The sequence below is a fragment of the Sphaeramia orbicularis genome, chromosome 1 (assembly GCF_902148855.1).
Source record: "Sphaeramia orbicularis chromosome 1, fSphaOr1.1, whole genome shotgun sequence".
NCBI classification, from domain to species: Eukaryota; Metazoa; Chordata; class Actinopteri; order Kurtiformes; family Apogonidae; genus Sphaeramia; species Sphaeramia orbicularis.
Genome location: NC_043957.1, coordinates 42,899,058 through 42,926,779, shown reverse-complemented (window position 1 = coordinate 42,926,779; position 27,722 = coordinate 42,899,058). Strand labels below are relative to the sequence as shown.

Here is a 27,722-nt window from a genome sequence, read left to right as displayed (position 1 = left end):
AATGCAAAAATTACACTGAAGATGTTTACAATCAATAGTGTAAAAATCCTTTTAATTCAGGTTCCACATACAGACACATACAGTCCAATTAGATTTCAAGTGGGTCAGAACCAGTAAAATATTATCACAATAACCTATAAATAATGACAACCCCAAATTTTCTCTTTGTTTTTTTTTTGGTGTAAAAAAAGTAAAATTACATGAAAATGTTTACATTACCAAACTATACTTTTTATAAAAAATGTGAAAAACCTGAACAAATATGAAAAAAATGGAAATGTCTTAAGAAAAGTAAATGCAATTTTACCAATATTCTGCCTGTTACTAAATGTTTCGTGTGATTGTAATGCAAATGTGTAAATGATTAACTGATAAACCGAGGTATAATATTGTTAAAATTGCACTTGTTTTTCAAGTTGTTCATGTTATTCAGAGTTTTAAGGAAAATTTGTAAATGTAAACCTGATCACAATGTAATTTTACTTTTTTCACTGTTATTATTTTACTGGTCTGGCCCACTTGAGATCAAATTGAGCTGAATGTGGCCCCTGAACTAAAATGAGTTTGACACTCCTGTTCTACAACATTGATTCACCAGTAAAACCTATGTACTTAGATAAAATGATAGTTGTTGGAGATGCTTAATTTGACGTTCAATAATGATATATTTTTTAAGAAAAGTCACATTTTCTTAAGTTTTCTTTGTTTTTGATATAATAACCCTCAAACGTAATATCAGAATGGTGAATAAAGTACATGATTAGTAAATTAAATACTGCAAAATTTGTGATTTTCACTGAAAAAGTGCCAAATACTGAGGATAAAATAATAATAAATGGTGATAAATCACTTAAGAAAGGTTAACTAGAAAGAAAAATTGATTTGGGAACTGCCATTAAAGTAGCACTGGGTCTTTATGGGTTAAAATCTCAAGTGTATTTTTTCTTTCCTGGCCATGCTGCTACTCACACACCCTCCCCATGATGCTTTTTAATGCAGGTAAACCAAAAACCATTACAAGCACATCATTCCACCTGCAAAAAGATACACTTTCAAGATTCAATTAGTGTAAAACATTGCTCTCCTGCTGTTTTACTCACCTGATAACTCAGCAGAGAAGCTAAAACCCTGTTGTAAATGATCCAGAAACACAGAAAAACTGAAATCATTTTATCCCCTTAGTCAGCCATTTCTGGCTTCGCACAAACACAGTGGGATAAACAGGATGAGCAGAGGAACTACAGCAGATAAAGACCATTGATTTATGAGCAGCAATATTGTAGATTTCATCTTCAATCCTCCTCAGAATATAGTCCTCTGAAGTTGTTGAAAAATTGTGTGCAATTACAACATCAACTCTCTGTCTTCTATGTTATATCATCTTATTGGTAAAGGTTGTTTCACATGAGGCCCCCTGCTTTGATGTCCAAAGTATAAATCAGCAGGTACTTTGGCCTTTTGGCGATGTCATGGCTGGACATTTTATCCTATTGCTTTGGTAATCTAAAAGCAGTACATCAAATTCAAGGTTTATTGCATATGTGATACATTTTATGAACGTATAAAAAAAAATCTGCCAACAGCTCAACATCAGATTGACTAATTCAGTCTGGCCTTGCAAACCTTCACAACGATCTATCAAACACTTTGAAAAAGTTCGTTTTACTCCTTCTGATGCTCTGTGTCACATGTGATATACTGAGTAGTTCCAAAGTGATGGATAGGATGTATTTTTTCACATATCTCTCCCAGACTGCTCTGCACCAAGGTCTGTGGTACGTCAATAGGCAAATATCTGTATCTGCTCTATACAGGAGGTAAGTCCCAATAGTGATGGATCAACACTCGACAGAGCACAGATTCATCAGAAAATATATAACCTGTGTCATTTTAACTCACTATAGAGCACAGGTGTAAAAATATGGCCCGCTAAAGGGTCCAGTTCAGCCAGTGGGATGAATTTGTGAAATGCAAAAATTACACAGAAGATGTTAATCATTTTATTTCAGATTCCACAGTCAGCCCAAGTTGATCTAAAGTGGGCTGGACAAGAAAAATACGTTACTTATGACAATGTTTGCGTTTATAAACTGTGCTTTCGTAAAACAATTATGAACCTGCAATTTCTAAAGAGACATGAAGAGCAATTTTAACAATATTATGCCTGTTACTAAATGTTTATAGATAGATAGATAGATAGATAGATAGATAGATAGATAGATAGATAGATAGATAGATAGATAGATAGATAGATAGATAGATAGATAGATACTTTATTCCTCCCATAGGGGATTTTTTGTGTAGGTGTAGATCCACTGTGATCTGTAAGTTGTCATGTGCTTGTGTAAATGAGAAGCTGAAGCATAATATTGTTAAAATGACACTTAATTTTCTTGATAAATTTAAGTTTTTTTAAAGGATAGTTTATAGATGTTAATTTTTTCTTTGTGTAATTTTACTTTTTTCACTCTAAAACATAGAGAAAAGTGTGGAATTTACATTATTTACATATTATTACCCCATCCTCAGAAGGGGAGGCAAGGGGTATTGTTTTTGGTTTGGTTTGTTTGTTTCTTTGTTAACACTCTAGCAGCACTAAACTATTGATTCAGTTCATACTAAATTGGGTTTATAGATTGCCAGTGACCCAGAAGAGATGTCATTACATTTTAGGAACAGTAGGTCAAAGTTCAAAACATTTTTTAATGAATTTTTAAAATCTTTTTTTCCCCCAATTTACTTATAATGGGCAAAATTTCAAATGTCTGTAGCAGCAAAACCATTGGTTGAATTCATACCAAATTGGGTTTATAGATTGCCAGTGACCAGAATAGATCTGATTACATTTTGGGAAAAGTAGGTCAAAGTTCATATTTTTTATGAATTTTTTTAAATCTATTTTTTTATCTCCCATTTACTTACAATGAGTGAAATTTCAAATGTCTGTCATGTCTCGTCAGGTGTGTTAGTCATGTTAATGTTTCATGTCTCGTCTTAGGTTTTCAGTGTTTTGTCTTTGTTTGATTAGTCACTTTATGTTAAGTTAGAGTCGTTCACATTTAGTCCTGTCTTGCACTTCCTGCTTTATTTTGTATACATCCCTTCCCTCTCATTTCAGACCCTGACTTTCCCCCCTTTGTGTGTTTTCTCGTCAGTGTGATTGTTAGCCCCACCCCTGATTGGTGTCACCTGTGTCCCCCTATCTCATGTATAGGGCGACCATGGCTCAGGTGGTAGAACGGGTCGTCCAATAACTGAAGGGTTGGCAGTTTGAATTCCGCTCTATCCTAGTCAGTCCTTTGTGTCCTTGGGCACTTCACCCTCCTTGCCTCCAGTTCCACTCACACTGGTGTATGAATGTTTGGTGGTGGTCAGAGGCACAAATTGGCAGCCACACTTCTGTCTACAGTGGCTACAGGTGTAGTTTACCACCACCAGAAGGAGAATGTGAGAGTGAATGAATAACACTGGGTTAGAAAAGAATGTTTTTTGCAAGTTGTCTAGGTTTTTTCAACTGAATTAGGACCATTTTGCACCGCTAAATCCAAAAATGACATCTGTTTTTCTCAATCAGGTCAGGTTTTTTTGCTAATTTGATTTTGAAAAATTTGATCTTTTCACAAAATTGATTACATTTTTGTGACTTTATCAGTTGATTTTTTCTATATAGTTCTCACCCAAAATAGGTTTTAAGAGAAAAAAAATCATTTTCTAACAGGATGTATTTATTATTTATTATGTATTCACCGCAGATGTAGCAGAATACGTCAGGCTTATTTTTGCAAGATCTTCTAGTCGAAGCCATTTCATTCACCTGTAATATTAAAAAAAACAATTAATCATAAATTGGCAAAAGTAAAATCTTCAGAACTCGTTTATTGCAAGAAATATGAAAGAATTTTGTATCATATGATGTGAAAATGCCCATAAATGTAAGCAAAAATATTAAAAAGCCAATATGTAGCATAGTTCAGAAAGTTGACCTGATGGAGCAAAATTAATGTGATTTTTGGATTCAGCACACCAAAATTATCCTAAATCAGCTCAAAAAACTTAAACAATAAATTTGTTGTTGACCAGTGTAATGGATCAATAATGTAAAGTGCTTTGGGTGTCTAGAAAAGCGCTATAGAAATCTAATCCATTATTATTAAATAGTCCTGTCTCCATTTGTCTTGTGCCATTTCATTTGAATCTGTCAACATGTTCATGTCAAGTGGCCAACCAGATTTTTTCATGTTTTTTCAGTTTTTGCTTCAGTTTTTCTGTAAGGGTTTTTGTTTATCATAGAGATTTTTTTTTTTGAGTAATTTTATATATCCTCCTTGGGAGCGCCTTTTGTTAAATCGCTTTTCAATATTAAAATACTTTTGTTAAAATCTTCAGTTTTCAGAGAGTCGTGTTTTTCTATAAAAACATCAATTTTGTTTCAATGTACTTCAAACTTGGCACATACATAAAGGCAATTGATATGCTGACATCAGCTGTATCCATGCCAAAATAAACTACAATATGTGTGAGGGGTGGGGTTTGTTGCGCCTGGCAACACTTATGTTTTTACTTTACTGGTCCGGCCCACTACAGATCCTATTGAACTAAAATAAGTGTGACATCCCTGCTATAGAGAATTAGACATCGATATAATCAGCCATTTAAATGTGCATCTGGAGGTGTATTGCCACATGTGTGGCATGTATGTGCTGCATTTGTCATAAAAAAAACCCAAAAAACGCAACAAGTTATGCCGTCAGTTATATCATTTCTTTAATTTTGGTTTCTGTGTTTGACATTTAGGTGTTTTTTGCATTCAAATTGAAGCTAAACAATGTAGGCCACTGGTTTTGAAAAGGGAAAAAAAAGGAGGTTGAACCTTAAATGAGACATTGACAAAATAAAAGTCGACTGCGTTACATTAGCTACTGAAGAGTCCTGGAATTAAGTGTCATATCCATTAGGCTCATTTTGGTCAGTTTATTCCCAACAAATCCGTGTCTCCTCTCAGTCCGTAGCGCTTACATTATAAGCACTCAAGCTTTTCTAAATGGACATAGCGCTTTTCTGCATGGCTTGTCACAAGAAAATAATGAGCTGGCAATGACTCTTGTTTCAGTGACTCATTTCCAGTCTACACTTTCCAGTGAGAGCCTCAGGCGACACCACTAAGGGTGAACTACCAGAAGACTAACAGATCTATCAGAAACTAGCTTAACTTAAAAAACAGAACAGCTCCCAAAACAACGAGTCTATGATAAAAAATAACAGCAAGTATCTCACCCTGAGCCTATGCACTTGAAAATATCATCTTGCTCTTAATACTTAGTCACTCTCATTACAGAAGAAAGTAAAAAAACAAAAAAAAAAAAAAACAAAACAAGGAAAACCAAAACACACACAGGATGCATTTGTTTTTGTCTTTTTTTCTGTTTTTCTTGTGGAACAGAACTAAATCCAAAGTCATCTCTATGGGAACCACGCACAGCTGACCAGCGCTGTCTTGGCATTATAAATTAAAGGTGAAACTAAAACAAAACAAAAAGAAATAATTATAATAACCATTGAAGTCACTGCAGTCTTTGCACAAGAGGTTACCACACTTCTGAACAGGGTTTGGGCAAATGCTCCTCCCATAGTTCTCTCCGTCGTTATAACGTGGTTCTTCCTTTTAGTCCCATTTAAGAGCTATATGAGCAGCTGAAACTGTGACCATCCATCCATCCATCCATCCATCCTCATTAGTCTCAGAGTCTCCACAGAGTTTCTTGCGCTTTCACGACTTCTGCTCTCTTCAGCAGCGTCACAGCTCCGAGGTGACACAAGGCACCCTGTCCCTGTCTTCACCTAAGGGATCACTTAAAGGCCACAGACAGTGCATCTGATGGTCAGGTGCTCCTGGGTGCTTCCAGGACTTTGACCCTTGACCTTTAACCCTGGTGCATGGATGCAAAGGTTATCTAACCTTAAGAAAGAGGCAAAGACAGAGGGAAGGGGGTAAAGAGGGAAACAGAGAAGTGGGAAAGGAAAAACAGAAAAAGCAATTTAATTACATTCTGTTTACTTATTGATTCAAATGCCAGTCATGAAAACAGAAAATAAAATGTGCTTTGAATGCGCAACGAATGGACCGAAAAACATAGGCAGACTTGTCAAGTGGCTCCCTCTGATTCATAAACAGCAGCACAAACAAATCCGAAGACAAAATGCAGAGAGACAAACAATTTTAAGCACAGCATAAGAAAGTGGCTTTGGCAGAGATCAAGGTGAGACTGCTGTCAGCAACCGTACTTACACTATGGAGTCAAATTTTTAAGTGCATGTTATGAAGGCTTTGACAGGCTTTGAAGGTGAGCAAGATCAGAAAACAAGCAGGCAATGTTTCTCTTTCCTTTGAATGCATCTCCCACTGACACTATCCAAACGGCTCTTGTTGCTTGCTTGTTTTGTAAAGTTTAACTCAGGGACTATTTTTCATTCAGAGACGCTGATGCAAATTCATTTAGCTTTAACTTGCATTGGTATGTAGGTGTGATGAGAGTCACAGAGTTTAATGCTGCTGACCTTCTGCAGCTCCTCTCTTAGCCAGGAGGGAAGAGGCTGTCCAAGGCGATGCAGTAGCTTTGACAGCTCCACGTTGTGCTCCCTGTAGTACCTGGAGAGATATGCACGTGCCTGAAAAGAGAGAGAGGAAAAAAAAAAAGGGTGAAATGAATGGACAGATAAGCAACGGCATAGAAAGACGGTTTGTGCAAGATGAAATTTAGAATGAAGCACGAGCGAGTGGCGAGTAAAGGGGGAAACAGGCATGAGGAAATAGAAAAGGAAGACAGATATAAATGATGTTTAAAACTGATGATGTAATGCAGAAGTAAAAGAAACAGGATAATCATTAGGTTGGTTCAGTGAGATCTGTTGTCTCGGTCCTCTCCAGGAGAAAATGATAGTTTACCTGTAGTGTTGTTTTTAACCCTCTTTGTTTTTACTGGTTGGAAATCCTGTGGTTTTATATTCATACTTTTTATCTATATTTTTACCTTTACTGATTGAGTATATTTATTTTTTATGTATTTATGTATTTGATCAACTCATGTGTATTCGTGTGTTGATCCCACTGTTGCAAAGCAATTGCCCCACTGGGGACAAGTAAAGGGAGTGATTGATTGACTGATTAATTAAATATGGTGTAACCCTTGGCAACCAAAAGCATCTACTGATCTAAAATGACTGACAACCTCTGAACCACCAATCCTATCAACACAAGGAAATAATTCAGGTAAAATGCAGTTTCTGTGTCTGTTTTCAGTGGCATCAAATATGATTTATTTGGATGTTCAGAGACTCCAGGAAAACAGTCATTTTCACCCACAGACCCCATGTAGTGTGATAAATGGAAGTGGTTGTAGACACTTATTTTTACGTACACTTAATACATTTGCGGAAAAAGCTGCTTTTACTTTCTTTGTTTTTAATATAATAACCTTTGAATTTAATCTGAGCGTTCATGAAAATCTACATGATCTCTAAATTGAATAAAGGAAAAGTATTAGATTTTCACAGAAAAATGCACAATGCAGAGGATGATATTATAAGAAATGGTGATAAATTACTTAGGAAAGATTAGATGGAGAAAACAAAATGTGACCACAAAAATAGCTCTAGGTCTTTAAAGGTTCACATCCAGGGGCACCATGGCTCAGCTATGAACCATGTGAGGGATAAATGACGTATGTGGATGGATTCTAACTTGTCTTAAAACTGACATTCACACGTCTGTCATGCACACGTCTGTTTTTATTAATGTTTTGGATTATTTGTGACCTTTTCTTTCATTTCTACATTGTCTCTAGTTTTACGCTGCCTTTTAACATCAGGCCAGGGACAACAGATGAAAATTGACCCTTTTAACCTTGGTTCATTTAGACTTTTTTATGTTTGTGTGTTTTGTTGAGCACTGTCCGTGTCAAATAAAGCAACAAATACACACACACACAACACACGTGAAGATGAATTGTATCTACAGCTCTAAAAAAAAATTAAGAGACCACTGCTATTTCCTGTGAAATCAGCATGTCTGCATGTATGACAGCCATTCCATTCCTGTGTTTGTTGAATTCCAACACAAACACACCTGATTCTACTGAATAAACACCTGATCCATGTCTCATTTAAGAAGGAGAACTATAGAAACCACTACTGTTGCCATCACTATCTTCTTACAATAGGCAAAAACAGTGTTATTAGTACCGCAAAAGTAATTGGAATCAAAAATAACTGTTGAAAACTGCTGGACTTCTGCCCTGACAATGTTCCCAAACTCTGAGGACTTGTTCTTCTATCAGGACAATGCTCCTGGACTCAGCTAGGTCAATAAAGGTGTGGATGACGAACCACCAGATGAAGACCCTGTCATGGCCAGCGCAATGTCCAGACTTGAACCCACTTTGAAAACTTCTGGAGGAACATGGATGGTCACAAGCCATGGAACATTACTGAGCTTCTTGAATTTCTCTGCCAGGAGTTGCATAAAGTCATCCAACAGCAATGGAGGAGAGAAAAGACACGTGAAAGCTGTCATTGAAAATCAGGGCTACTCCACCGAATATTGATGTCTGAACCTTTCCCAAGTTACAACATTAGTATTGTGTTGTTTAGGCCTGTAACAGTACACAAAATTTTCGGTTCAGTACGTTTTCGGTTTTGAAAGCCACGGTTCGTTTTTTTTTTTTGGTTCGGTACGGGAAGAAAGAAAACCCCTCAAAATGTCTTTAATACATTTATGAATTTTTGAAAAATTTTCCCCCAATTTTTTGACACAATAGAATATAGAAAAACAGGAATATTATTCTGCTGCTATAAATCACATAGAAAATGAAATGAATTATTAATATTACTAAATGTATTGTAAACATTAGTATTGCACTTTTCCCTGACAGGTAGTTTTGAACAAACAACAAAAATCAAATCACAGTTCTGTCAGTTCACAATCTGCATAAAAATACCAAAAAAAATTCCACATGAAGTGCAACATTAACAAGAGGACAAACTGGTATTCTGTTTAAACAAACTGAAGAGAAACTTTGACAACAAAAAATTAACCTAATTATTTATTTTAGGACAGATAACCAACTGTTTAGGCCACTTTGTGTACGGGTGCGCGTGAGCAGGGTACGATTTGTCAATATGTCCGTGTGGAACTTGCGCAGATTTAAAGTTCCGCATCAAACAACGTCTTTCGTTCCTTTTTCTTTTTCTCAACATACTGTGCCGTTTCGGTACAGCTGTGTACCGAACCGAACAGGTATGTACCGAAACGGTTCGGTACGTGTACCGTTACAGGCCTAGTGTTGTTTAGAAATTAATATGAACTGGTTTTCTTTGCATTATTTGAGGTCTGAAAACACTGCATCTTTTGTTATTTAGACCATGTGTCATGTTCTGCAAATACATGCTCTAAATAACAATATTTTTGTTTAAAATTTAGGAGAAATGTTGTTGGTAGTTTAGAGAATAAAACAAAAATGCTCACTTTACTCAAACATATACCTATAAATAATAAAATCAGAAAAAGTGATAATTTTGCAGTGGTCTCTTATTTTTTTCCAGAGCTGTATGTGTGTCATTGTTCGTGTGAAAGGAAATGTGTGATTGATTGTGTGCAGCTCTCCTCTGTGGAATCTTTAGTCAGGACAAGATGGATGGATTGGATTTTGTCCTCCCTTCTCCCTTTCTCCCCGCATCCTAATCCCCATTCCCCACTTTCTCACAGGTGGTGTTGTGTCACTATTGAGTCCCCATAATTAAGTTGTAACTTTCTGGCTGGATCTGATTGGCTGACAGTTTCCTCCCTGACGCTGAGCCCTGTGGGAAATTTTGCCTCAACGATGGAGGTGACTGCGGGCTGTTGCTGTCAGTCAAATTTCTGCTTTTCTCTTTTATCGACATTTTATTCAACGCATATAGAATTCTTTTTTTTTTCCACTGAGAATAAATCCCCCTTAATCAAAACTAGCAAACTTACCTCTGGTTCCATAGGAGGATACTTCCTGCCTTTGCTCTTTCCCAAACACTTTGTCTTTCCTCCCTCAAGGAGCTGGCACCAAAAGCCCTTCTGAGGGTCAAACCTGAGTGGGGAGAGACGGACAAGCCGATAAAAAAATGTTTCTTTGAAAACTAACCCAGCATAGTGGCGTAAAAGAACACACAGCCTCTTCTTTTTTAGGAAATTACTGCAGAAAAACTGAGTCGTCTAAGGTCACTATGCCTCCAGTAGACTCCCTGTCTGTCTCAGACTCTTTAGCTCTATCTCTACATTAACGTGTCATTTCATCTCTTTCCCTTCGTCGTGCCTCCATTCCCACTCTTCATTTCAGAGCAGAAACACAATGGGAAAAAGGTTGGTCAAAATGCAAATACAATGATAATGGTCATAGTTTAAAAAAGGAAAAACCTAATTAGAAATACATTATTATTATTATTTTTATTATCTTTTGTTTATTTCTTATTATAAATAAATGCAATTTAGTTCACATTATTAAAAACAAACACCAAGGAAATTTGCAGAGTTGCTCTATTTGTATATGCAGTAGCCGTCATTTACCCCAGCAGATGATGAAAATGCATATTTATCAATTTTAAACATATTTATTCTACTGCTCCCTTACACATTTTACCAAACGCTGCCATTGGTAATCTTTTTTCTGAGACTACTTTCATAAATTATTCAAAAACTCAGTACACTCATTGCATTTTCCACACTGTATATATAATGTAATACATCATACATTGCGGTGTTTTTCAAACCTTGTCGAATGAGACTGCTTGATTTATTTTAAATATAGTGTTTTACATTTTAGATCTATCCATTTTGATCCTTGTGGGTGAAGTGTCTTGCCCAAGGACTCTCACACTGACACACTGGTGGTGGTAGGCTACATCTGTAGCCACAGGCTGACGGAGGCGTGGCTGCCGTGTCAAACCGAGCCCCTCCGACCACCATTCATACCCAGTATTCATGTACCAGTGAGGTAAGGTGAGTGAAGTACACAATGGAACATAGGATGTTGTGTTGAAGTGTAGGGATTCAAACTGCCAACCCTCTGATTATTGGACAACCCGCTCTACCTCCTCCTGCTGCATCTTTTCCAGGTTGTTATTGTAAAAGTCAATACATAGACCCATACATAGACAGCATAACACTGTGACATATACAGTAAAGGTTATATCATATACAATATTTTGCCTCTGAGAAAAGAAAGAGAAATGAGAGTTGAAATGTGAAAGCAGAAAGTTAAAAAGAAAACATCTGAAATACACTCAAATATACTGTATTTGCATTTGTATCAGCATGTGTATTTACAGTATATGTACACATACGCATGCATATATCACATGCAATTTTCATGCACCATATGCATATTTTGGTTTGATTTTGCGCATATTTTTACATATTACACATTCAGTTATTTATTCATTTTCCGTTTTCAGTTCATCAAATATAGAGACCAACTACCATTTACTCTCACACTCACATTAAGGGGCATTTTAGAGTCAAAAATTAACCTATTAAAGATGTATGTTCATCTGTTGGAGTAAGCTGGAGTAGCCAGAAAGAACCCCCACAGACACCTTCTAAACTTCTCATAACTCAGATGTTCTGTTTTTTTTAGATGCAAAATAATAATATATGTATTTTAGCAAATTCTAATGAGGTGTTATTTATTTATGTGCACTGCCTTTGTAGTATTATAACACAACTAGCTTAACAAAGTGGATCAAAAGTTATGCATTATTGTTGGTAATTGCTGTTTGGCAGCGCAATGATAAGGGCTTTTGTGGGTCTGGTGGAGAGATGCAAATATTATTCTTTATCTGTATGCATCAGTGGATGAATAAAAGAGAAAAAAGAGCTAAGTGGATCTCCTTCAGATTTCCTCTGACAGGACAGGAGGAAGAAAGGAGAGGGGGATTAAATAAATAGGCTTCAGTGTTGAGGATCTGTCAGACTGCTGCCATGTCAGAAGAATGAGAAAGAGAAAAGAAAGATTAGGCTTTTGTGTAACTCGGCCTTTACCCAAAACACACACACACACACACACACACACACACACACACACACACACACACACACACACACACACACACACACACACAGACTCCTTCTTTATTATTCTGTCAAAATGCATTTCTTTGCAAATTATTTGTATGCATGTGGGTTTGTGATTCAAGAGAGAGGCACACTCTGTCCCAATCTGAGTTACACATTCTGGATGTCCCTGTCTGGAGATTTGAGGGCTCACAAGCAGATTGCATTCTGATGAGTGGTGCTTGAGAAACAATTTACCGCTCCTCCAAAACTTAAAGGTCACATGCAACATCTCTAACTGTGAATGACTTGAAAGAGACAGGCGAGAGAAAAAAAACTAATTCTCTTGAGAATAAGGAGATAAACTCTTGAGGATTGCCTGTTTTAGGAGTGGCTTCGAGAATATTAAGCGTCTAACGGGTCGTCATCATGTCAAATGTATATTTAGTGTTTCATTCTGCATGTGTCACAATAATGTTTACGACTTGTTTATAATACATGTAATGTTTGCTTCAATCGCGTTTATTTATACACTTCCTGTATTTGCACATTTATTTGTTTAATTGCAATAGAAGCATATTTGCAGGGTAGTTCATAGATGCTGCACAACTGATTTCACTTGGATTCTCTGTGTTTTTGCTTCTATATCTGTATTTACTCAACACTAACACAGACAGACAAGTGCCAGGTGGAATCACTACCTTTTGTACTTGCCAGCGACTGACGCCACCTGGCCCCTACGACTGGTAAAGAGGTGATGGCCAGTTTAGTACCCTGCTGCTCACCACCAGTAGATGTCAGGCTTCACACACTTGACTGTCAGACTCATTACACCTTGAACCGCTACAGTTATTTCTGTCAAAAGTGGTGTGGCAGTCGAAAGGTGTCCTTAACCCAGACCACCGGAGATGGAGAATAAGGCAGTTAAGACAGACAGGTGGAAGAAACTTACGTGAGGGCCTGGGAGTAGTTGAAATGAGGAGTGACACCCAAGAACTTCTGGACTTCATCCATAACAGCTGCAGGATCAGATCTAAGCTGATGGCCGTCTATGATCATCACCTGCACAGACACAAACAGATGTGAAGAGGTTGACAGATTACGTATCACTGTTTATTCTATTCAAAAGATAATGAAAAATCATTGCAACTATTTAATTACTTTATCAAAGAAATGTACTTTTTCATGTTTCATTATTTAATGGTTACTTTGTAAGGAGATGTTTTGATACGAGCTAAAAACTATTATAAACACAAAACAAACATGGAAGCAATTTTGTTAGTGAGTCTTTTTCAAATTTCAGGTTGTTACATTTCCAGCACTGAAATATGTTTTTGTCTAATGACATGGCCACCCATTGTTGGCTGTTATATTTGACATTTAAGCTTTTGACCAAAATTAATATTGTAGTACCTAACGCCTTCTTTTACAAATGAAAAAATTTAGTTTCACAACTGTACTTTAAATTTTTCTTTTTTGTCCTCAGTATCGTACTGACTACAGTTACGTTTATTTTGTAATTTAATAATTCAACTCTGTAACTTGTAATTAGTAACCCCCACACAGGTAATTATTTAAGGGACTGAGCATATCCTAAGGTCCTGTGTAAATCTTAAAGCACAGGCATAGCTTCTTCAGTGAGAGTTCTTTCATTTTTCATTTTAATGACCGCCATAAAAGTTAAAAAGCAGACATAACACATCATAGTAAACCTAATGTAACCTAACCACTGCCAAACTAATCAAATAGGCATTGTGTCTATCTAAACAGAAAGTACACTTAGTAATAAGCATAAAATATAATCTATAATAATTTCACATAGTACTGTCCTTGCATAATTTATAAATTTACAACTCAATTTAAGCCTGTAATGTCACATTTGATTTGTGTATATGTTGCTATAGAAGAAAGTACAAATTGTATCATTTCATATTAAAAACTTTACATTATAGATCAGGTTAGATTCTAAAAATGTGCATAGGTCATGTGGGTGTATACCTGGTTAGCAGGGTAATGAGTGAGCCACCTCTCCAGGTGTGTGGAGTACAGACCAGGGATGAGACAGCGGCTCTGCAGGGAGCGTAGCTCTGCTGGTGCCCCTGGTCTGGCACTAATGACATCATAGAAGGTGAACCGCAGGGCTGCATGATCCTCATGAGCTCTTTGATGCTGTGGAGGGATACAACCACATATGCTTCAAAGACCTGACTTTTATTGTTTATTGCACAGCAGGTGTAAGTCTTTTCCTTCCACATCAAGTGATATTCATAACTGCATGAGAAAGAATTTTTTATGGATAGTGACAGAATATTTCCGTTAGGACTGTGCTGACATTCACATTTCATTATTCAAACTGACTGAAGCTATGATTTGATGTCGTCTTCTGGCATTTCCCATTTTCAGACATAAAGCAGGCTCATTAAATCCACATCACGGGGAGAAATCAGACTCAATTCAGATCAATGAAGAGATGGGGCAAACCATACAGTAAAGTAAGTAGCTTGAGTGATCACTGGCCTCTAATGTTATCTAAGTGTGGTGTGTTTGTGTATGTACCTGATACCAGCTGTAGGCTCTGTCAGATGGGTTGATGAGCAGAGTAATGATCTTGGCCTTGGGCAGTAGGGCAGCAGCTCGAATTGGAGAGTCCTCCGAGGGGAAGTAGTTAGCGCTCTTCTCGAACAGGAAGTCTGTGCTAACATTAGAGGGCACAGGGAAAAACTCCATGTACCTAAAGTGGAAAAAAAAGACACACAAAACATAAGTGCACATTTGCACACCTGTGATACAAATGACACAGAACAATAAACAAGTAGAATCTGCATGGCCTTATTTTTACACATTTTCAAAGTCAGGTGGAACTCGTAAAGTCAAAAACTTCTTGTCCTCATCAGTACTTTATCGTTATTTGTGCAAGACAACAACTTTAAAAGAGAGACATATAATTTATACACGGTTTAATAAAGAATTCTCAGAGTCAAGTCCTCTGTGGATGACTTTGGAAAATGCAACAGCTGTCTCTGTCAGCTAAATGGGTTACCATTTATGGGTCAATTTAGGGAGCCATATGTCTGTTGGCTTATGTATACAGCCTTAAAAGGATCATTCTGAAGGAACTGTTTTGAACTGCTTAATGTCTGCAAGACACATAAAAGTGTTGCATCCTTAAAGTCATTCATTTCACCTCAGCTTCAAAGTAATAAAAAGGTAAACAGAAAGAATGAAAGATGAGGATTAGTGTGTTTATCCTCACCAGTCGATTCCTTTGTGATAGTTGTTGGTGTTGAAGAACTGGACCTCTTCATACGTCTTTGGACTGGGAAAGTTACTGGAGATGGAGGGGTGCATGAGCAGGAAGAGATAAAGTGCCGTCGTTCCTGGAAGAAAGGGCATAATTCATAACTGGCTCGTTAATTCTGCTCAGCAGAGAGTAGTCCATGTGTGTGTGTGTCAGTGTGTGTGAGAGCTGTCATCCACTGATCCATACTGGATGATTTTTTCCCCTCAGCACAAGATTTATATCTTGCTGAGAATACACTATGTGTGTATGTGTGTGTGCATGTGTGTGTGTGTGTGCAATGATTAGAGACCTCCCCATCAAATGATTCAAAACTATTTGACACCAATCAGCACAGGGGCTCTGGCCATGCCCTCTGTCTCACCCTCTGCAGCTCTTTTTCCACCCAGTTCCCTTTACACCTATTCCCACATAACCTCCAATACCCCCCTCCTTACTCAGTCTTTTTTTTTTTTTTGTTCCAATATCTCTGACATAGACGGCATATCTTTCAGTAAAACGAGGTTTCATGCATTGTTTGGCTGCTGCTGTTGCTATAGGGAAGACACCTTTCATTTAAGAAATGATCATGTAGTTCATTAGAGTGTTATAAGAGCATTACAGGGCCCCTTCACCTCAGCAACTGGAATTCCTGAAATCACACGAACACCACAGACAATATGAGACTTTTAATAATCTCTTCTTATTTTGCTCTTTGACAAAGACAGAGTAAGAAAAAGAGAATGAGGGTGAGGGTGCTAGCTCAGTACCATATCTATGCATCTAAAGTAGATAGTATGTGGGTGGAAGAAAGGAAGTAAGAGCCTCATCCTTTGTCTCCCTCTGACAGGACCAAAGAGGAGTGGGGTATTAAATGAATAGGCTCTTATGTGTAGAATCTACACACCTGGGAGCACAAAAGAATTCTCTTTGTTTCATGTGAATGCCTTGGAGTACGTTTGTGTGTAGCTTACCTGTTTTCTGTGGTCCCACCACCATAAACTTAGGTAATCTGTCACAGGTTTTCTCTTTAGACCAAATGTCTTTGTGTCGTTTGTCATCACATGGGTTCTGCAGGAGCACAGGATGAAGAAAATTAAGAGTTAAAGTAATGCATATATGGAGCATGAGGTTTTTATTCATTTAATGTACATCTGCCAAATCCAAACAGTTACAACGTAATGAGAATATCTCATTATGAGCAAATGCACAGGTAGAATGTGAAAACACAAACAGACAAGCCCTTATATGTGGGTGGATGCATAAGCAAACACACCTGCCAGAGAGGGTTTCTTTGTTCAGGGAAGAGCTGGAAGTACTTGTGCGCAAGCTGAAGTGGTGGGAGTGTGTGAAGTTTCAGGTTTGTCCATGAGCGTAGGAAGGAGGCCAAGTGGACAAAAGTGTAAAGACCCAGTCGATCATTGCCATAGTTTGACAGGTGGGTCATAAATATACTAATCTGGGAGGAGAAGAGGAGAAAACAGATTAAGATTAAGACAGAGACAGATTAAATTGTTGCATAGAGATAAGCAAAAGATCAAACAGTGGAGCAGGATTTTTCTTTTATTGGGTACGATTGTGAGGAGTCAGAATCTCACTCTCTGAGTTCCAGTGTTTATGAAAGTCGGAGGCTGTAAATGTACTTATGTTTAATAGGACTGCAGCCGACAGAAAACTGATTCCTTCTCACAGTGTAACAGTTTGGTAAAAAACTGAAAAAAATGGCCATTGCTATCAATACTTGCTATCACATTTCATAGTCACGCACTCGCTTTTGTTACATAAGATTATAAGATTATTCAACTTCCAGAGAAACACAGTCTCAAGTTTTAAAGAGAAAACAGATAAACTGAGAGTGTTGTATTCACTGCTTTCAAGTAAAGTTGAGGAGGCAGCATAATGCCTCTCATAGCCACTGGGTGATGGGAGAGATGCAGTTACACACAGGAGAGTGTTTCAGAGTGTGTCAAAGTGTTCATGACAGTTAATGTGTGTGTGAGACAAGGGGGAGCTCAGAGGGAGAGAACAAGCGATAGTGTGTTGGTCCAGGCTATCTGTCCACGCCTCAGTGCTTTTATAGGCTGATCAAAGAGACAAGCTAAGATAGCTGCTACAGACAAATGCACACGTGCATACACGCGCACACACAAACACACGCACACACACACACATACACTCCTATACACTTGTGCACATGCTTCCTTTGTGATTGGAGGGCGCTCGGGAATGTGAAGTGTCTGGATGAAATGGTAACATCAGCCATTAAGATATGAATTATTTGGTTGGTCTGAGCATGTCTGTATGAGTACAAACGTGTGTCAGTACATTTGGGGAAATGCCTATCAGTGTGAACAAACACACACATACACACACACAGGCATACACAGTGCATTTTCTTGGTGACAGAGGACTGTCGGTGCGACTCTTTTGCGCTGAAGGTTGCCGTAGATACAAAGCGACACAGTGTCGGGGTTTGATGGATCAGCGTCCGGCCAACCTGGAAAGCTGTTCGGAATACTGATTGCTTCTGAAAACTGATGGGAGATGTGTGTGTGTGTGTGTCTGTGAGTGAGAGAGAGCGACACAGAGAGTCACTGTGGGGGGGAGAAAGTGGATCAGACGTGTGTGGCTAGCTGTATGTTTCTCTGTAACTAGAGGGAAAAAGAGAAAGCGAGGATATGAATGCCAGACGTTTCTTTTCACGCAAGGGCGTCTGTGCATGTTAGTGTAATTGTTCATGCATGTTCATTGCTCTTTATCCCAGAGCAACTGGCAGCTGTGTGAATTTGCCACTGCTTTATCTTGCCCTCACTTTAAGCAAACTAGCAGCGCACCACCCGGACTCGTCTGCTTCATATCAATCTAGCTGATGTTAGAGCAACAATGTGGAACCGCTGTCAAGGCATCACCATTCACTCAACCAGAAACAACAGAAACACAAGCCAATAAAAACTGTTTGCTTGCTCTTCCTGTCTAATGAATCAAAATGTCAAGAAACTTCATCCTTCCAAACATGAATGAAGAAGTTGAAGTGCTAATGTTAGATAAAGGTGAAATTACATTGAAATAAAGCACATTCCTTCTGAACTAAAAAGTAATGAATGAGTTCAAGAGTAAATATGATGCTATAAACCATTTCAAAGCCTCCCACCTTTCTTTTTGTGTTGTTATGTGCTTTTCGAAAGAAGGCAAGGTGATCAAAAAGTGATTTATGTTCCCTTCAAACCACTCAATACCCGATGATTTCTGACTCAGGCAGTGCAGGAACAAGGAGTGCAGTACGTACAATATATATGTATGTGTGTGGGTGCATGAAAGACAGAGAGAATCACACATACACACATAGAGGGAAAGATACTGACGGTTATTGAAAATGGAAACATTCATTATGTGACTTGGTCTTAAGGACTGGCTGCCACATTAAACAAAGGAGGAGAGAGAAGATGATTTGTGTTTGTAATTAAAGAACTGCAGGAAAAAAAGAAGAAAGTGCAAAGAGGAGAAGAGTAACAAAGGCAAAAACAGGAAGAGTAACCTTGGCAGGTTAATCTGAGTTTAAAAACAAAACAAAACAAAAATCTCCAAAAAAGCCACTTGAGAGGGTGCTAATCTCCCGATGCAGTGCAAGCACCAAATGTTTTTGGTTTAGAAAGACTCAGTGTGGGTAAAAATTCAATTAACTGAAGTATATAAACCTTTTCTGTGCATCTAGTGCCACGTCTCATTTCCTGAATATTGGATTGCTTTTAGTCCCCTATGTGCCTTTAATAAAGAATACTGCACTAATAATTTAACACCAGAATTGGGCTCCAATCATACTTGGAACTGGACTGGGAGCAAAATAGAAAAATGAGAGGAATCAACCCAACCCTGCAGCCTCTGTCTTTTAATCTTTGTCTTTTGTCTTTTCCTCTCATTGCTCCTACGCAGCTTCATTTCTCTCTCCACCCATCCTTTAACATCTTCCTCTGGTGCAATCTCCTCTCCTCCAAAAAGTCACTTCATGTCGTTTCCCCCCTCGTTCTCCCTCTCTTCGATCCCATGCTGACCTAGATGCTCTGATGAAGCATGTCAGTCCGGCATGGAACGATGTTCTCCAGAAAACACACCAACAAACACACAAGCATGCACAAATGCAATGTCTTGTAAGATTAAGTGAACATCAGTCACGTATTTGAGTTACTACATGCTCCAATCCTCTCTAACATGATTGCATTTTTGAAGAAATTACTTTTTAGATTTAACAAATATCTATCTATCTATCTATCTATCTATCTATCTATCTATCTATCTATCTATCTATCTATCTATCTATCTATCTATCTATCTATCTATCTATCTATCTATCTATCTATCTATCTATCTATCTATCTATCTATCTATCTATCCATCCATCCATCCATCCATCCATCCATCCATCCATCCATCCATCCATCCATCCATCCATCCATCCATCTATGGAGTGTATTTCTAGTAACAGCTAGTCAGCCTGTTTCCCATTACAGTCCACTTAGTTCCACACACAGTTCTCTGTGATTGAATTGTTATTGCTACTAAAAAGAAGTCTACACCCCCCGCCTGGTTTCATTCTCCCTCCTCTCCCTCCTTGTCCTCTCTCCCCTTATTGCTCTTGCACTGGCGCTTTGATTTCGTGTTTTTTCCCCTTTCTTTCTTACTCACAGTCCATCTCACTGTTTCTGTCTCATCAGTGCATAATTGAAAGTTGAATGTCAATACAACTAATGATTTCAATTCAATTTATTCTGCCTGCTCCAGTCAACATTTATTGGGCCTTTCCATTTTGCAGTTTTCAACGCTTTATGCTCACTTTGTCATTTGTATGTTTGCATCTGTGCACAAGAAAGCGAGAGGAAAAAAGTACGCGTTGATGAGCTGCCAAAACCTTCAAAACCTTTGGTAACTATAAGGACTCCAGAGAAAGAGAAGGAAGATGTGAAATGTGAAAATGAGATAAAAAGTAGTGTGAATTACTCACATGTGAGCAAAAGTCAATACATAGGCTAATCACTGGAAATTAACAGAAAAGCAAGATGGTATAGTGTAAAACAGAGGGTCAGAAGAGCCTATGACAGAGGACGAAGGAGCGACTGCTGGGTGAAAAAAGAGCTGGGAGGAGGAGGGGAGATTGCGCTGATATTTGGTGTTTGGCTAATAAGCTTAGTGGCAGAGCTAAGCGCTAAATGTCAGCCCTGATATATGTCTACAGCTCTGCTTATGTCAGCTAGACACACATTTATACATACATACACATACACATATTGCGTGCTGACACATGCACCCCTGTGTGTTTGTGTGTCTATATGTGCATCACTTCCTCTCTCTATGTGTCTGGATTCTCAAGTGACACAAGATGCCGTGACCTGAAAATTAAATCTCAATCTGTCTGCCACCTTCTCACCCGGCCCTCCTGTCTCCCCCCCCCTTTCTGCTCTTCTCCTTCCTCTCTCCTACTATCTCTCTGGACATTTATTGGGAAATGACTAGTGCCCTATTGGCTGTTTGCAGAGTCTAGGTCGTCCAATCGATTGTCAAGCTTATGTGAGACGGGGATCTTTGATGGTGCCTGGAATGATGCAAAAGTATCCACGCATGTGCACGCGCGCGCACACACACACACACACACATATGCATATGATATATACAGTCGTCCGATATGTCAGAAGTTAACAGCTACCACAGGCGTAATTTGATTTAAAGTCACTGAATGGAAAGTGACAATCTTACCAATGTGCCGATAATCAAACAATAGGAATCCCCGAGGGATTAAAGCAGCGAGCTACAGAGCACTATTGATTACACGCACAAAGTGCACACACTAATGAAAGCTTTTGTGTCTGCAAATGGAAATAAAGCCGAGAGAAGCGAAAATGAATCATCAGTCTGCATGTGCGTGTGTGTGTGTGTGTGTGTGGACGTACAGTACACCATTTCAGATAGCTCCCATTTAGTGTTTAAATTGCTTTTATGTTTAATAGGTCTCTTCATTAAGAGATACAAAAGAAGAGTTTCATCTCTTATTACACTGATTACGAAAGGGAGGGAGTGAAAGAGAAGGACAAAAGAAAGAGGAAACACAGAATAAAACTGTAATTTGCATCTGACAGTTTCTGGCTTTCAAGAATGGTTTTTGAACCTTATGTAATATATATGAAGTGTACGTGGAGAGATGGAGCGACGGAGATGCAGTGAGCCGGCAGAGGATTCCCTCTTGGTTTGTTTGTTCATGGTGGGATGAGATCGCTGGTGATATGAATAAAAAACAAAGCCCTTTAAAAAGCTATCAAGAGAAAGAGTTATGCAAATATAACAGACACACACACACACACACACACACACACACAAACACACGCACACCCTCACACACACACACACACACACACACACACACACACACACACACACACACACATATGCACTACTTGCACTGCCTTTTGTCTGATCCTATTACCACACAGGGCTAAGTGAGTCGCAGTGACATAAGGTGAATAATACATGTCAGGTTTTACTGGAGGACAATATCTGCTAATTTATGGACATATTTTCAGGACAGTTTTTTTGGTGACTTTTTTTTTTACTGCGCATGTACCTCATTTAACTGAGCATACACCTATCCACAACCATCTAACAATATTAAGAATAACACATTTTCTAGTATTATAGTATTTCACACTACGTTACGACAAAGCGAGTTTTGTACTTAGGTTTCAAAGGCAGTTTTAGGGTTTTATGTGCAGTTCTTTTTTCTTTTTCATTACCTTAATTTACTGTAATATTAAGTACATTTAACACACTCAGTAGCATTCAATATAATTCATTTACTATGTTTTTGTCTTTTGATTGTGTTGCATTTTCATCACTGTTTAATGAAATTAGAGGATAATTTACTACTGTAATGCCATAAACATGACGCTACCATTATAATAACACTAATGAGTGTTGTTGCCAGGACGCACACCATATTTAATTAATAAAAGCAACAATTAAAATCACAACACCAGCATCACTACTGTCACCATTAGTATATCATCGGCAATGCATTAATGTCCCTGCTGTGAAATTATGTGCAAGTTTACTCATAATGCAACATAACACATGCACTGATTGTTTTTGACAAGGCAGAAAATCTGAAAACTAACTTGAACGGTGTAAACAAAACCATTTTGGATCCAGGTGGTGCATTGGTTAATGATCCATTTAGAATCTGAAGACATTGAAAATCTCCACTCAAGCTCCTCTCAGATGCGTTTAGAAACCAGTAAGGACAGAAAGAAACAAAGACTAAGCTTAAAGGGGAACATCGGCCACTTTGAGTTTTACAAGAGCAGGTCTATAATTCCAAATCGGTTCAAACTGCCAATGTCAGTAATTCCTGCTCCTGTTAAATCCTCAGTTAAACCTCTGCCTAGAGTGCCCTATCAGAACTGAAAACATTGGCATTTCATTTTTAATATCAATGTAGAGGTACTTGGGGAAGTCTTTACTTCTCTTATCTTCAATCCAAAACCACTTTATAATTACTGCTAATCTTCTTGAACAGACCACAAACAGCGCAATAAGCCTGTCCCACTCTTAATTTACAGGATTCTGTGCATGTTCGAAATGCCCGAGAGTACTATTTATAAGCAGAGGTGACTGTTTTGTCTGGTACACTTGTCTGGCTCGTGCTGTTCATGCAATTTGTCTCACTTAACAATACACACAGTAACAAGCAATTCAGCAAACCCACTCCAATCCTTGGACAGAAAAAGGTAAATTACACTCCTGCTACTTTACTCCACACCATCCGCCTGGCTCTTTGTCTATTATTAGAAAACCATTGTCTCTGCGAAGGGAAAGGTAGAACACTTTTCTTTATAGCTGCCAGAGGAAATTTTGTTTTTCGAGGAAACATCTATTGATATTGAGAAGTTAGGAACGGCAAAATAAGGCAAATATCTGCTAAATGTGAAACCAGCAAAGACTTTTTTTGTTTGAACGATCACAAGACGGGCTATTGAAAGCAGAACAAAAAGCATATATGTATAGATTATTATCAGTTTTAGGAGTCAAAACAGTGAAACAAACACCGAATAAAGAGATATGAAGTGACACGAAAGCGGTTCAAAGACAAAGAGGCAAAGAAAGAATGAAAAAAGTACAATAAGACAAAGAATGAAACGAAGAAAGTGTCAAAGAAATGAAAGAGAATCAGAAAGAAAGAGAAAGAGAGAGAGAAAATTAGGAATCATGCAAAGAGGGAGGTGAGACAGACGAGGTGGTGCTGAGAGAGAAGAATGGGCTAGATTGGGTTGTTGTGCGAGGCTGCGCTTGACTGTGATGTTTGCGTAGTTCTGACAGCTCCTCTAGTTCTGCACTCCCCTACCTGACACTTCAATACAGCCTACTGCTGGTTTGTGAACATCTATGTGTGTATTGTGCGTGCATACCGGGGTGATTTTAGTTAGAAAGAGAAAGTGAGAGATTGTTGGGGCATGCGGATTTCGATGCGTAACTGCGTGCATGCGGGCATTCGCGAGCACGTGCATGTGGATGAGCATCTTAACTGCCACCAAAACCTAATTCTGTTCCTTAATTCAAAGCAGAATCGAGTTGAGCTGACACACACACAGCGGGGGTAAGCGAGATTGGGAGGATGTGTGTGTGTACGAGTGTGTGTTTGTGCGCGTATGTGACAGCAACCCCCCTGTGGTGAGACCTAATTTAAAGTGGGGAGATGAACACAGCTCCATAGTGAGTAGCAGCCCCTGACAGGAAAAGAGACAGAAACACACACTCGCACACACCGAGCAGACGAAGCAAAAATGAAAACGAATGAACCAGACAGAGAGGAAGTTACCTTTACAGAGAGCGGGAAACCCAGTTGGTGTCTCTTTGAGGTACAAAAATCAAAACAGAAAGTAACAGTCCTCTCTGTTTCTCACACTGTGTATCCATTTGCATGTAAGTGTGTCTGCGAGTGTGCGAGTTTGATTGTGTGTGTGTGTGTGTGTGTGTGTGTATGTGTTCGTCTGACTCACAGGGTTGAGTAGCACCGTGAGAAACAGCTCTCCCCCATGGATGCTTTTGTCCAGCTCTTTAGGTCCACCAGGGTATTCCTTATAGTAGATGGTGTGAGTAAACAAGCCACACGTCTGTCGAGGCAGCACCTACACAAACACACATAGAGACGCGCAACAAATAAAGAACTTGTTAATATCTTTAATACACACAGGCAAAAGTGATAGCCAGGAACTAAAAATTAACATCACTGAGGTGTACATGGAACCGGCAACCTGCCTGTCTGTGTCTGTGCTTTTTATGGTAAGCCCGACTGTCTGCGATACAAAAAAAAAAAAAAAAAAAAGTCTATGAGTCATTTTAGGCTTGTCAAAGGGCACATAACTTCTACCTGAATGCATCTCCATGAGCTGTCCAGTCACGATTTGTCCAACACAGCAGTACAGACCCTATTTTCATGCAGGTATAAAGTGCAGACTGGTTATTTACACTGGTGAGGTTTAGACTTCTTAGAGCACAGATAGGTAATTTCCCCACCTAAAGCTGTTTGGTGACTTACTGTTTACTCACACGGAAGGAGATGATAATGGATTTCTCTACAGCCTACCTGATCTGGTGCACTTCTGTCTATAAATATACTAAAAATGCACCTCCACTTTCAACCATGTAACAGATGAACATCAGCTGGGCCATTCTATCCTTGGCTTTTTCTTACCTTTGTTGGTATGTGCTTGTTGTTGTTTACCATGTTGGTATGTTCCGCTTCCATTGTTGGTATGTGATTATTGTTGAAATATATTGTATTATAAGTTATGCTGACTATCATTTAGATAGCTACTATGTGTAATACACATCAGCTTTCCTAATCTGTTTACTATCTGTTATTTACCACCACCACCAGAAGGGGAGTGTGAGAGTGAATAAATAACACTGGTCAACAACAAATTTATTGTTTAAGTTTTTTGAGCTGATTTAGGATAATTTTGGTGTGCTGAATCCAAAAATCACATTAATTTTGCTCAATCAGGTCAACTTTCTGAACTATGCTACATATTGGCTTTTTAACATTTTTGCTTACATTTATGGGCATTTTCACATCATATGATACAAAATTCTTTCATATTTCTTGCAATAAATGAGTTCTGAAGATTTTACTTTTGCCAATTTATGATTAATGGTTCTTTTAATATTACAGGTGAATGAAATGGCTTCGACTAGAAGATCTTGCAAAAATAAGCCTGACGTATTCTGCTACATCTGCGGTGAATACACCATTGTACCTAACAGGAATCAAGTCACAAGTTTCATTAAGTGTGCTTACCAATCTTATTTTGGTATTAAACATGGTGACCAAGATAAAGTTTGGGTGCAGATTGTGAGAAGATCAAATTTTTCAAAATCAAATTAGCAAAAAAACCTGACCTGATTGAGAAAAACAGATGTCATTTTTGGATTTAGGTGTGCAAAATGGTCCTAATTCAGTAGAAAAAACTTAGACAACTTGCAAAAAACTTTTTTTTTGTAACCAGTGTAATGGGTCAATAATGTAAAGTGCTTTGAGTGTCCAAAAAAGCGCTATAGAAATCTAATCCATTTTTATTATTGCTATTATTATTTACATTATTAGGACTCTAAAAAGATGTAACATTATCATTAAGGAAGCAAAAGTAATGTGTTATGTTATATAAATGTGAGATGGGGGTGGGATTTAATACGTTTTCTTCTTCCCACTCCTTTTTGAACATTACATATTAAATTTATTTTATTACTAGCGTACATGGCAATTGCTATATTGTCTTGATCACCTTTTTTACCTCCGCCAAAGGGGTTATGTTTTTGCTGGTGTTGGTTTGTCTGTCTGTTTGTCCGTGTGCAAGATAACTCAAAAAGTTATGGACAGATTTGGATGAAAATTTCAGGAAATGTTGATACTGGCACAAAGAACAAATGATGACATTTTGGTGGTGATTGGAAAGGGGGGGGGGGGCATGGACGACTGATCTGCCTTGGCGGAGGTCTGCTCTCTCCAAGTGCTTTTCTAGTTTATTAATGTATTTGCTCTGCTATTGGTTCCTTGTATACATAAAAATGTTACGTTTTTTTTCTTCTGCTCAAAACAAACGAATGAATGAATGAATGAATGAATGAATAATGGAACCTTTATCTACAATTTGTAAATTCTTTAAAGCATATCACGAGTTCCATCCTTGAACCCTGAGCTGGATTTCATTTGTTCCCTAAAAACCTCAGAAGAAACTTATTTGCTTTCTCACAAACAAAGCAGGATTGGATTTGGATGGAAATAATTACTGGGGAGAAAATTATTCTCAGGAATTAGAGGTCTCCTGAAGAGCCTACTTTTAAGAACTGGGTAACAAATTTCAGAAAAGCCGCTGCATATGAAACAACGCCAATTGGCAGGATGACTAAAAGGACAGAAAAGTACTTTCTAAAGTGGTCTATATGCTGCATAAATGTGGGAGTGAGTGGAGGGATGAGGTGAAAGCACAGTATGCAAGTGATTTCCATATGGGTGTTATACGTGAGCATTTCCTCTCAGGATTATGTTTGTCTTTTTTCTGTTGTTTATTGCTCTCTTTCTGAGAATGCCGTTGTGTATTATGGTTGACCCCTCTTGTTTCTGTGTTCGGGTGCAGTGGGAATGGGAATAAACACTATAGGTCATAAAAAAAAAGGAAGTCACCTCTAAATAAGAGATGTGGGATTCCTCGGCTAGGATGGACAGAAATGAAACAAATGCATGCGGGGCAAAACAAATAAAAATAAAATGAGAAAGACTCTTCTATGGAATCAAATGGTCATATATAAAGCAAGACAGAGTTTTGGTTTAAATAAATGCATCCAATAAAAATTCCATTTGTGTGTATTTTGGCAGCACATATAGGATATCCTCAAGATATAAATAAACATTAGCGTGCAAGATCAAGTGTTGTGTAAGAACTGATGAAAAGAAAGCACCTTTTCTTTTCATTAGGTTAATTAGAGGAATTAAAGTAAGGGTGCAAGAGGAAGGGGTGAGGAAGAGGGGTCTTTATTGTGAACTCCATGTGGAGCACTTCTCTGTGTGAAATAGAGAGTAGCACAGATATTGGTTTATCTATAAAACACTGCAGCCTCGTTCACACACACACACACACACGCACACACACACACACACACACACACGAGAGAAAAGGAAGGCCACCAGAGCCACAGACACTCAGCACTATTTCACCAAACCAATTATCCACAGAGCTATAGCTCAAACTGATATAGTACATTTTAAAAAGGAATACACACACACACACACACACACACAAGTATGCATGTTTGCACGGGTGCACACACCGC

The 27,722-nt window shown here is 38.3% G+C and overlaps 1 protein-coding gene across 3 annotated transcripts in view; it reads right to left on the bottom strand.

Moving 5' to 3' along the window:
* Positions 1–4,742: 4,742 nt before the first annotated feature.
* ndst3 (N-deacetylase/N-sulfotransferase (heparan glucosaminyl) 3) overlaps positions 4,743–27,722 on the bottom strand; it is a 43,019-nt gene continuing 20,039 nt past the window's right edge. The window contains exons 5-14 of one of the 3 annotated variants that reach the window (XM_030140596.1): positions 24,392–24,520; positions 16,630–16,812; positions 16,328–16,424; positions 15,330–15,453; positions 14,633–14,807; positions 14,075–14,245; positions 13,029–13,138; positions 10,013–10,115; positions 6,556–6,666; positions 4,743–5,956 (exon numbers count right to left, since the gene is read on the bottom strand). In XM_030140596.1, the coding sequence (XP_029996456.1) occupies positions 5,948–5,956; positions 6,556–6,666; positions 10,013–10,115; positions 13,029–13,138; positions 14,075–14,245; positions 14,633–14,807; positions 15,330–15,453; positions 16,328–16,424; positions 16,630–16,812; positions 24,392–24,520 (1,212 nt within the window). In that variant the 3' untranslated portion in view covers positions 4,743–5,947. The remainder of the gene's footprint in view (positions 5,957–6,555; positions 6,667–10,012; positions 10,116–13,028; positions 13,139–14,074; positions 14,246–14,632; positions 14,808–15,329; positions 15,454–16,327; positions 16,425–16,629; positions 16,813–24,391; positions 24,521–27,722) is intronic. The other 2 variants (XM_030140587.1, XM_030140579.1) reach the window with 2 other exon arrangements.